This window comes from Podarcis melisellensis (assembly GCF_964234715.1).
Source record: "Podarcis melisellensis genome assembly, chromosome: 15".
Lineage (NCBI taxonomy): Eukaryota > Metazoa > Chordata > Lepidosauria > Squamata > Lacertidae > Podarcis > Podarcis melisellensis.
This window is the reverse complement of record NC_138532.1, coordinates 20,196,269-20,208,347: the sequence shown is the minus strand read 5'-3', so window position 1 is coordinate 20,208,347 and position 12,079 is coordinate 20,196,269. Positions and strand designations below refer to the sequence as shown.

General features: G+C 45.0%; 1 protein-coding gene across 1 annotated transcript in view; it reads left to right on the top strand.

Moving 5' to 3' along the window:
• The first annotated feature begins 3,293 nt into the window (after window positions 1-3,293).
• The window catches only part of LOC309357544 (uncharacterized protein), a 53,806-nt gene continuing 45,020 nt past the window's right edge, over window positions 3,294-12,079 (top strand). Inside the window, exons 1-6 of the mRNA XM_081889734.1 lie at window positions 3,294-3,755; window positions 4,044-4,236; window positions 5,697-5,824; window positions 8,011-8,148; window positions 10,783-11,003; window positions 11,763-11,920. Of these exons, the coding sequence (XP_081745860.1) occupies window positions 3,579-3,755; window positions 4,044-4,236; window positions 5,697-5,824; window positions 8,011-8,148; window positions 10,783-11,003; window positions 11,763-11,920 (1,015 nt within the window). The 5' untranslated portion in view covers window positions 3,294-3,578. The remainder of the gene's footprint in view (window positions 3,756-4,043; window positions 4,237-5,696; window positions 5,825-8,010; window positions 8,149-10,782; window positions 11,004-11,762; window positions 11,921-12,079) is intronic.

The following is a 12,079-nucleotide window of genomic DNA, read 5'->3' as shown; positions in this document are numbered from 1 at the left end:
TGCAGGTTCGATCCCCATGTGAGAAAACTGCATATTCCTGTATTGCAGGGGGTTGGACTAGATGATCCTAAGGGTCCCTTTCAACTCTGCAATTCTATTATCATTATTCTACAGGTCTGAACAGGCTTGACTAAACAAATATATTTTTATTGGGTGCCTGCCTCGTGTCAATAAGGGAGTTCCGAAGTATGGGTGCTCCCACATTCTTAAGAGTTAGCCATGGGGAAACTTACTTGCACAGTTCAATATACTCCCAGGGAGAAGTTAAAGCAGACTTTTGCTGAGATGATAAATGTACATTTTCCATCAGAAGATCCCTGCTGGATTACATCAAAGGCCTATCTAGCTCTGCATCCTGTTTCACAATCTCTCACCAATCAGCTTCATCGTATGACCCCTAGTTCCACAATTATGCATGGCAAATAAAAACGACTACCCACTTTCTTAACTCAGTGCATCATTTTTAATGGCACCCTCACCCCGTCCCCGGACTTCCTTTTTTCTAGACTGGAAAGTCCCAGATATTTTAACCATTACTCATATGGAAGTTGTTCCACACACCTGATCATTTTGGTTGCCATTTTCTGAGCAGGTAATTATCAACACAAATATTGTCAACACAGAATGTCCTTCTGTTTCCTGTGATCGGTAAAACTGATATAAATGGATAGCAGCTTCCCTAATACGTAAATTCTGTTTAATCTTGCATCGCTGTCCTGTCTGTTGCGCTGAGGACGGAATCAGAGTTAAAACTGCAAGTACCATTTTTGGAATCGAGATAATTTGGGCAGCTAACATGTTTGTCTTGTGTCTTTCCTTAGCAACAGCCTGTACAATACAAACCACGAGTTTGACTGGGGAGGTTTCCGCAGCCTAGCAGAAGAAGCTAAGTTGGCCTCAGGCTCCGACAACTTCCTGCTCTTCTTTTACCAGTTCCATGATCCCGGAACTTATGTCTTGAGGCTAAGTAGCAACCAGCACAAAAGAATGGTTTGTTTCAGGTCCTGGCATGTTTGCTTACAAAAGAGATTTTCCAGTGAGGTGCATTCATTAGTCTGATAAACATTTGCAATGGGTGGTGTGTCTCATCTGTGGGAGGGATGGGCCATTGGTTCAGCAGCTTAATCCTTGGTTTACATAACTTTTGGGCCACCTTTCAATATAAAACTCGTGGCACAGATCATAAAAGAAAACAGCAGAACTACAAAAGCAAATATCAGAGCACAGAAACAGCGGCCCATCAAACTAACAAAGTCTAGCCAAACTCCCCCATAAAACTAAAAAGGAGCTCTAGAACAGGCTGAAACACATGGGTAAATTTTTTAAAGGATCGGCTTGGCACCAAAACAATAGAATGAGCACTAGGGAAACTTCCTGAGGGCCTACAACCAAAAAGGTCCTTTCTGCCATCACCCTCCTAACGGCCTCAGTCCAGTATACCTGAAAGAGCGTCTCCACCCCCATCATTCTGCCCAGACACTGAGGTTCAGCGCCGAGAACCTTCTGGTGGTTCCTTTGCTGTGAGAAGCCAGTTACAGGGAACCAGGCAGAGGGCCTTCTCGGTAGTGGCACCCGCCCTGTGGAATGCCCTCCCACCAGATGTCAAAGAGAAAAACAACTACCAAACTTTTAGAAAACATCTGAAGGCAGCCCTGTTTAGGGAAGCTTTTAATGTTTAACAGACTATTGTATTTTAATATTCTGTTGAAAGCCGCCCAGAGTGGCTGGGGAAACCCAGCTAGATTGGTAGGTATAAATAATAAAATAATAATAATAATAATAATAATAATAATAATAATAATAATAATAATAATTATACATCAGATGAAGGGGAGGGACCCAGAAGACTATCCTCATATGAGGATCCAGACTGCTTAGCAAAGAAGTAGGCAACCCTCCAAGTAGCCAGGTCTGTATTTTAGTGATTCCATTCTCCACCTTCCCAGGAGCTGGGGAAATCATTTTTCAGGCCAAGGGCGAGATTCCAGAAGTGGAGCAACATGCCAGTAGTAAGAAGGGCTAGAGGCAAAATAGGTGTGGCTAGAAGCAAAATGTGGACAAGGCCTGCAACTCTTGATTTTGCACAGCAGGCCACATTCCAGCAACCCTTGTGCTGTGTTTTGATCAATGGCCTCAGCAGTAGATGAGAGGTCAGTAGTACCATGGACAGCTCCATGCATGACTTGGGCTGGAGACTCCAACAGAGCATAGCTCAGATGTTGCTTCAGCACCAGCCAACCTACCAGACAGGTAGGAGCTGCAGCTCTTGTCTATGCCTGTCTTTGGTGAGAGACGCATAATCATTTAAAGGGGTACAGCCTGGCTCCGAATGAGTGGCATGAGGGCAGGCATGAGGAATCTTTTTCGGACTGAGGGTCATCTACCCTTCTGTGCAACCTCCCAGGGGCCACATGCATATACAATGTGTGGGTTTGTGAACATGTATGTAAGAAGTAGGGATGTGTGTGGGTTAAACCACAGAACCTAGGACTTGCCGATCAGCAGGTCGCCGGTTCGAATCCCCGCTACGGGGTGAGCTCCCGCTGCTCGGTCCCTGCTCCTGCCAACCTAGCAGTTCAGAAGCACGTCAAAGTGCAAGTAGATAAATAGGTACCACTCTGGCGGGAAGGTAAACGGCATTTCCGTGCGCTGCTCTGGTTTGCCAGAAGTGGCTTAGTCATGCTGGCCACATGACCCGGAAGCTGTACGCTGGCTCCCTCGGCCAATAAAGCGAGATGAGCGCCGCAACCCCACGTGACTGGACCTAATGGTCAGGGGTCCCTTTACCTTTATGTAAGAAGTGCATTGAAGTGGGGGTCCAGCTATGGAACTGGTCATCTCATCTTAAGACCAAACAAAATGTGCTGTTAAATACATCTTTGCATTTATTGTGCAGCGTTCTTGGCCGTTTGTTTGTTTGTTTGTTTGTTTCATTTTAAGAGGAAATTATATCATGCCCAATAATTACTGGAATCCCAGCAGGTGTGGAAGGGGGAAATTAACCCCTTCTCTCCCCTGCTGAGGTCCTGAAGAAAATAATTCCTTTAAAACCGGTAACTGAATTGGGAAGAAATCCCCCCGTTTGTGCTGCCCCTCCCCTCCATACAAAATAAATTCCAGCTGGGGGGGGGGAGTATTTTCCTCAGCATCCTAGCAGGGAGGAAAGGTTAAGTTTCCACTCCAGACTTGGTGGGATCTGAAATAATTATTGCACAGACCTAGTTTATTAAGTTTCCATTTAATAACCCCCCCCCCAAAACTCTGCCTGGTAAATGCAAGTATGTGGAGGGGGGACAGGATTTATATGATGTGTAAAAATCAAAACCTCTAAGAGGTTTGCATTAAAATTACCCATGATAAATCAGATATTAAAGCAAGCTAGCTGAAAAAAATTCACAATGAAATCAGCAGTCTTGAAGCCAAATGTCACAAAACACAGTTACATGATGTCTACAACTCATCTGGTCCTTACAGACTTCCCTTTCTGTGTTTGTGGCTATGTGTGAATCTTCCTTCTTTGTGCCTCTGACCTGGGTTTCCTGTCTCTGTCTGTTCCTTTCCCGAAGTATGTCAGAGTCATGCCATACGGTGGGCAGTGTTACGATGAGGGTCCCTTCTTCCCAACGACTCCCAGACACATGGTGCAAGTGGGGGTTGCCAGGATCCCAGACCTCATTCTGAAACCTGACTGGAGAGCAATTATTGGGATTATATTCGGAGTCGTCCTTCTCCTCATTGTTTGCCTGCTGCTGATTGTGAGTAAACAAAAGACAAGGGGAGGCAACTACCCCCTAATTTTGTGCATTTATAGGCCTTATTCACACTTTACACTGACCACAGGTGCAAGCTGTCTCTACACATGTACAAGTCTTTGTGAGAAAGAGTGAACACTTGCTGATTTGTACAGCACAGTTATTGTATACACAGGTACACAGATTGTACACTTGTTGAATGTAATGTGTGAACAGTGTGTGTGTGTGTGTGTGGTTTTTTTCCTGGGAACGTCCCTGCTCCTGTAAGTTCTTTTCTCATGAATTTTTCAGACTTTTTGCCAAACCTTTGGCATGTCCAGGAAAGGAAGCCCTTCCCCACAGTTCCGAAAGTTACAGCTGAAATATAATATAGACAAATATTCCTCCAGAGAATCCACAGTCCTTACCCTCAGAAAATATCACCCTGGAATGCAGCAAGCAGGCAGCTTGGAAAAGAACTTCAGCCACATGGAGAAAAGAGAAGGTATGAATAATCTTTTACAGTATATGATACAGACACTGCACATAAATAAAGAACCAAATTGTGTTTGATGGGTGCATCCATGGAGGACTGCTTCTTCATGAGAGGTAGCATAAAATCCTTTCCTTACTGCCAAGTAACCTTTGAATTAATTTAGATTTGGAGTCTGTGGGACTCTGGCCCTCCAGATGCACTACAGAGCCCATCATCCCTTACTATTGACCATGGTGGTTGCAGCCGATGGGAGTTGGAGTCCTCCAACAACAACTGGAGGGTCACAGGTTACTTGTTGTTGTTGTTTAGTCGTTTAGTCGTGTCCGACTCTTTGTGACCCCATGGACCAGAGCACGCCAGGCACTCCTGTCTTCCACTGCCCCCCGCAGCTTGGTCAAAGTCATGCTGGTAGCTTCGAGAACACTATCCAACCATCTCGTCCGCTGTCGTCCCCTTCTCCTTGTGCCCTCCATCTTTCCCAACATCAGGGTCTTTTCCAAGGAGTCTTCTCATGAGGTGGCCAAAGTATTGGAGCCCCAGCTTCAGGATCTGTCCTTCCAGTGAGCACTCAGGGCTGATTTCCTTCAGAATGGATAGGTTTGATCTTCTTGCAGTCCATGGGACTCTCAAGAGTCTCCTCCAGCACCATAATTCAAAAGTATCAATTCTTTGGCGATCAGCCTTCTTGATGGTCCAGCTCTCACTTCCATACATCACTACTAGGAAAACCATAGCTTTAACTATACGGACCTTTGTTGGCAAGGTGATGTCTTTGCTTTTTAAGATGCTGCACAGGTTACTTATCCCTGCCTTGATAAATATGTGTTTGCACTCGGGACAGGGATATTGTGTCAAGGCATGGAGGGTGCTGTTGCAAACGCTACCCCAGAATCCCTGTGATTTTCTTCTTCGCATAATACAGAATGAACTTGTGGCAGCCTTCAACTTGTGGTGCCTTCCAGATGTTGCTGGACTACAACCCCCACCATGCTGGCTAGTTGTCACCTAACATCTGGAGGGCCATGAGATCAACCCTGTTATCTGCTGAGCTCAGATCAGAGAGCTAGTGTGATCAAATGACTAGTTTGTTGTTGCTGTTAAGAAACAAGGGATACCTGCATTCAAATCCCACTACAGTCAAGAATAGCTTCAGTATTTTGTTTATAACACAAGTCACTATGCTTTGGCCTCAGTTTTCTGTCTGTAGAATGGGAATTCGGCAATAATCAACCTTACAGCCCAGTCTAACTATGCTTACCAGCTGATGGAACTTGTCCAAGGAAACATGTTCGCAAAAAATTGTATATATTATTGAATATATTGAGCAGGATATTGTTGCTGTGCTCCTCTGCTCTCCTTAACACACACGCCACCTTCACATTCCTCTGTTGTTATTATTACTGTAGCCATTATTATTACTATTGCTGTTTGTGCTAATATTGCAGCACTCATTTTACCTCTCTTCCTAGGCAAGTGTGAAATATGGGACACGGAAGAACAAATAGATCTGGACTCATTCAATACCAACGCCTTCTTTGAAATTCTGGTCGCACAGTCTCTGGCAGTTACAGCCAAACTGAGCCAGTTTAAGGAAGAGGTGCCTAGTGGTTGTTTCCTCTGTTTGGATTTTCACCAGCTGAACTGGTTTTAGAAGTCATGGGTTGTCATATTTCACACTAGGAAAGCAAGAACAGGCAGTGTGTGAAGAGCTCAGCCTTCACCTGAGGGACTGAGAAGAGCAAGCAGCTTTATAAAGCCAAGTGGAATGTGATTGGCTCCTTTAGTCACCTGACCCGGGCAGGGAGTTGTGGCAGCAGACCACTGGGCATCTGCAGTGCTGGGACTACTGGTTCGCCCCTGTGAGAATAGGGTGTTGGACTAGAAGGGTCTTTGGCCTGATCCAGCAAGTCTCTTCTGATATTCTTATAATCCTAACAACAGTACAATTGTCCAAAGACTAGAGTCACATCTTGATGCCTTCAGTATGATATAGTACTCGGGTGACGCTGTGGTCTAAACCACTGAGCCTCTTGGGCTTGCCGATCAGAAGGTCAGTGGTTCGAATCCCCATGACAGAGTGAGTTCCTGTTGTTTTGTCCCAGCTCCTGCCAACCTAGCAGTTCGAAAGCACGTCAGTGCAAGTAGATAAATAGATACCACAGCGGCAGGAAGGTAAACGCGTTTCCGTGCACTCTGGCTTCTGTCACGGTGTTCTGTTGCGCCAGAAGCGGTTTAGTCATGCTGGCCACATGACCTGGAAAGTTGTGTGTGGACAAACATTGGCTCTCTCTGCCTGAAAGTGAGATGAGCACCGCAACCCCATAGTTGTCTTTGACTGGAATTAACCATCCAGGGGTCCTTTACCTTTTACCTTTTTACCTAAGACTCAGACAGAAAAGGCTGACCTTTACTCACTGACATTGTTGTTGTGTAGCAAAGTCGGTCACCAGATTAGTGACAGGCCTATGCCCAAATTCCAGTGGACTTTTTGAAAACTGGGGGAGGCCAAGTGCTGGTTAAAGTGACTAAGACAGTTTCAAGGAAAGAGATTTGTAAGTAAAAATGAGCCACACAGCAACATTGCATTGTTTTCTCTTTTGCAAAAAATTAAAAAAATTAAAAATCCAAAAAACAACAAAAACAGTACAATTGCGACCAGGACAGCAATATTTGCCACTTGCAAGCTGCCACAGAAAAGGGCCATAGCTCAGCATCGGTTTTGCTTGCAGTTGGTGCCAGGTTTAATCCCCAGCACACCAGGTTTGAGAGATCCCTATCTGAAATCATGTAGAGCTACTGAAGTCAGTGTAAACTGTACTGTGCAAGATAGACTGGGCTGGATCTACACATGGGAAAAACATTATAAATAAGACAAAAATTAAATCGTTATAACAAAAGGAAAAAAATGCATAGAATTTTATTGTTGTTGTTGCTATCCTGCGACACCTGGTGTTGCATGTTTATAATGCATTCAAAATGCTAGTTTTTTTTTTACTAATGTAGCTGGGTTCCAGGAGTATTAAAGTTCTAGCACCCTTTAGAAATCCCTTCTTTGGGGTCTAAGGAGCCAAAGGTAAAGAAAAAGGTAAAGGGCCCCCTGACCATTAAGTCCAGTCATGGCCGACTCTGGGGTTGTGACGCTCATCTCACTTTATTGGTCAAGGAAGCCGGCGTACAGCTTCCGGGTCATGTGGCCAGCATGACTAAGCCACTTCTGGCAAACCAGAGCAGCGCATGGAAACACTGTTTACCTTCCTGCCAGAGCGGTACCTATTTATCTACTTGCATTTTGACATGCTTTTGAATTGCTAGGTTGGCAGGAGCAGGGACCGAGCAACGGGAGCTCACCCCATTGTGGGGATTCGAACTGCAGACCTTCTGATCGGCAAGCCCAAGAGGCTCAGTGGTTTAACCCACAGTGCCACTTGCGTCCCTTAAGGAGCCAAAGGGTCCTTCCCTTTATTTATCACAGGAATTAGGTAACAACATATCCAGATGTTGATGGACTCCAACTCCCATTAGCCCCACACTGCATATTCTATGGGCATTGTAGTCCCTTGACATCTGGAGGGGCCCTGGTTTAGCATAGCACCTGAGCCATTTTTAAGGGTGCTGTTCTCTCTTCCTCAGTTCTTCCTGCTTTAGACTATATTCTAACAGATTGCTATAACAACTGCGTATGTCTTATAATTGCATGCACAGAGAATATGGGAGCATAAAATGGGAGCCAAGCCCAGCACAACTGCAACCTGCTCATTTTGTGTGCTTCCTTTCCCTTTGTAGCTGAAAACCTTGTACCATAAACTTCTGGATGAAGCAGCCATGCTCAGAGATCTTTGGCTAGCCAAGCTGTGCATCCCTGACAGAGCTGATCCTTGTGATGATGTAATGATGGGGAACTATGTCAAAGCAAAACAGCAGGTAGAAGACCTCTCCAGATGATCGCTTATTTCTGATTAATGCAGGGGTGGCTGATCTTTCTTGGATCAAGGGCTGCATTGACTTGTGGTCAGGAAACATTTTGTGGGGATTCTGGGGGGTTGCAAAAAAAAATTTTTGTCATCACCCACAGAAGTTATTAGCAATTTATTTATTTTTTAAAAGCATGCTTTTTCAGACTGGTGATTTTCAACATGCCATTGATGCAACTGTCGTGAATTACTGGTGGATTTATAATGTTAGGTGCAAAGTTAAGGACCCCTGGATGGTTAAGTGTGGTCAAAGGCAACTATGGGGTTGCGGTGCTCATCTCACTTTCAGGCCGAGGTAGCTGGTGTTTGTCCACAGACAGCTTTCCAAGTCATGATGAATTTTAACAAGGAGAAATGTAAAGTATTGCACTTGGGCAAAAAAAATGAGAGGCACAAATACAAGATGGGTGACACCTGGCTTGAGAGCAGTACATGTGAAAAGGATCTAGGAGTCTTGGTTGGCCACAAACTTGACATGAGCCAACAGTGTGACGCGGCAGCTAAAAAAGCCAATGCAATTCTGGGCTGCATCAATAGGAGTATAGCATCTAGATCAAGGGAAGTAATAGTGCCACTGTATTCTGCTCTGGTCAGACCTCACCTGGAGTACTGTGTCTAGTTCTGGGCACCACAGTTCAAGAAGGACACTGACAAACTGGAACGTGTCCAGAGGAGGGCAACCAAAATGGTCAAAGGCCTGGAAACGATGCCTTATGAGGAACGGCTAAGGGAGCTGGGCATGTTTAGCCTGGAGAAGAGGAGGTTAAGGGGTGATATGATAGCCATGTTCAAATATATAAAAGGATGTCACATAGAGGAGGGAGAAAGGTTGTTTTCTGCTGCTCCAGAGAAGCGGACACGGAGCAATGGATCCAAACTACAAGAAAGAAGATTCCACCTAAACATTAGGAAGAACTTCCTGACAGTAAGAGCTGTTCGACAGTGGAATTTGCTGCCAAGGAGTGTGGTGGAGTCTCCTTCTTTGGAGGTCTTTAAGCAGAGGCTTGACACCCATATGTCAGGAGTGCTCTGATGGTGTTTCCTGCTTGGCAGGGGGTTGGACTCGATGGTCCTTGTGGTCTCTTCCAACTCTATGATTCTATGATTCATGTGGCCAGTATGACTTGAATCGCTTCTGGTGCAATGGAAGACTGTGACAGAAGCCAGAGTGCACAGAAACGCCATTTACTTTCCCACCATAGCGGTACATATTTATGTACTTGCACTGGTGTGTTTTCAAACTGCTAGGTTGGCAGGAGCTGGGACTGAGCAACGGGAGCTCACTCTGGCACGAGGATTTGAACTGCCAACCTTCTGATCGGCAAGCCCAAGCGGCTCAGTGGTTTAGACCACAGCGCCACCTCTTTATAATGGACCATCCATATATCACTCCACTTTATTCATTACTTTGTGATACTTCCCCAGTGTTACCACATTATTGCTGTCTGGAGGCCTGTTCTCATGCAATAATCCACCAGTAATACACTACAGTTGCACCAACTTATGTAAGTGGGACAGCAATAATAGAGCAAAGAACCTCATCAGGACCTAGGGAGGATGGCAGCAGCTACTGGGAAAGGCTGAGCTTGAATCAGAAGGGAAGGATACAGGTGAGGTGAGATGGGACATCTTCATCTGGTCCCGAACTTCTTGACCAGCTCCTGAAGTTTTGATTCCTACAGCCATGTTTGCTACTGAACCTATACTGAATAAGGCTGTCTGTCTTACAAGTAAGAGCCTCTGCCATCATGCTATGCCAGGACTGTGTGAAACAAAAGGAACCGATTTTGTGGGTGATGGAATCCATGCCATGAGGGAGAAATTATCTGGTTTCATTTTAATGGGAGCCTACGAAATTTGTTCTTCCCAACCTACTTGCAAACTGAAATGCAGGTATACTTCAAAACATTATGTCCTCTAAAGTTTGTGATGCAGTTCCCCCACACAAAAAAATGTTTATTAAAAAGCACATACATTATAGTAGGGAAATTTGCTTGCTGAAATGCATGAACCAGGAGAAATGCATACAAAATATAGCCCTGCTTTCATCTGAATTTTTTTTTTAAGAAAAACACACAAACACATGAGATGGAAGGAAGAGATAATCCCAACCAGAGAAGAATGGCAAATCAAGTTGATGGACTATGCTGAAATGGCAAAACTAACTGGGAAGCTCAGGAATCAAGAAGACAAGAAATTTTAAAAATAATTGGAAATGTTTATAACGTATATGAAAAATCATTGTAAACAGGTCAAAACACCAGCAGGATTTTAAACATACTTGTAATGTATAGATAATTTAGGAAGATGAAAAACTGAAGAAGTACTGATATGCAGTTGAAAATAGAATCAATAGGACCCATGGAAGGGATGGGGGAAAGTCAGGAGATTCAGAGTAATCTCAGTAAATAGATTGGGAATTGTTTTAGTTGTATGTTTATGTTTTGGAAAATCAAATAAAAATCTGTTTCAAAAAAAGAAAAGAAAAAATGGGGTAAACTGAAGCCTGGAGAAACTGGGAGAAACTGAAATTGCCTGGTTTGGCCATCCCAATTGTGAATGTGTGGATTTAATGTTTCATTAGGCGGAGGAGGAGATTCTGCTCCGAAAGCACCTGGCCACAGAATATGAAGAAAGCGTGAGCAGGCAGCTCCACTTACTGAGCCAGGACATGAAACGACGTGAGGAGCACTGGGTGGCCTTTAATTCTGCTCTGCGGGAAGCCATAAGGTTGACAGAGGCCCTGGCGGAGGCTCTGTCTTCTGAGGAAGGTCAAGTCTCAGGCTCTAAATCAGCCCATCACAGGTAAGGGCCATTCTCTGCGACATGTAAAAGCTTCAGTGACATTATGACCTGGCTATGCATTAAGACTTCATTTCAGTGTGTACTTAATGCGATCTGAGGCAGGGATGTTGAATCCTCAGGCCTGCCCCTCCCAGGACCTGGCCTCACATCTCATGGGCCCTGCTTCACACCCTCCTTGAGTGTTTTTGACTGGCTGGGATGCACCCTTGAACCCTGATAATACCTCTTGCCAGCTTTTCTTACTTATGGGGAACTGTTTATATGCAGACCTGACTTTCCTACCTCAGAGTGGATACCCTTGTTGTTTAGTCGTTTAGTCATGTCCGACTCTTCGTGACCCCATGGACCAGAGCACGCCAGGCACTCCTGTCTTCCACTGCCTCCCGCAGTTTGGTCAAAGTCATGCTGGTAGCTTCGAGAACACTGTCCAACCATCTCGTCCTCTGTCATCCCCTTCTCCTTGTGCCCTCAATTTTTCCCAACATCAGGGTCTTCCCTTCTCATGAGGTAGCCAAAGCATGGAGCCTCAGCTTCACGATCTGTCCTTCCAGTGAGCACTCAGGGCTGATTTCCTTAAGAATGGATCGGTTTGGTCTTCTTACAGTCCATGGGACTCTCAGGAGTCTCCTCCAGCACTATAATTCAAAAGCATCAATTCTTCGGCGATCAGCCTTCTTTATGGTCCAGCTCTCACTTCCATAGTTGATACCCTAAGATCATTTTATTTCTGCTTTTTGCTTCTTATCATGGTGGCTTCAGGTTATTAAGCCTCATCGATGCTGCAAGCAACCAGGTGTCCAGCACTGTCATACAGGAGACTCGTAGGCTCATGGCATGGGGCATCCTGGGAGAAGGAACAGGAGCTCACCTTGTTAACAGAGAGAGAACCAGGCTACTCACCAAGGCGGAGCTTGTAGGTAAATGTAAACTCTTAGCTTCCCAGAGGGGTTTTTCTTCATTGTGCACATCTGCACAATATGTGTGCGTGACTGAAATTTGTTTAGTTGTGATGGCTCCCTCCCCTCCACACAGACACACAAAAAAAGATCCATGGGGAGAGTTGTTCTGTGCAGGTA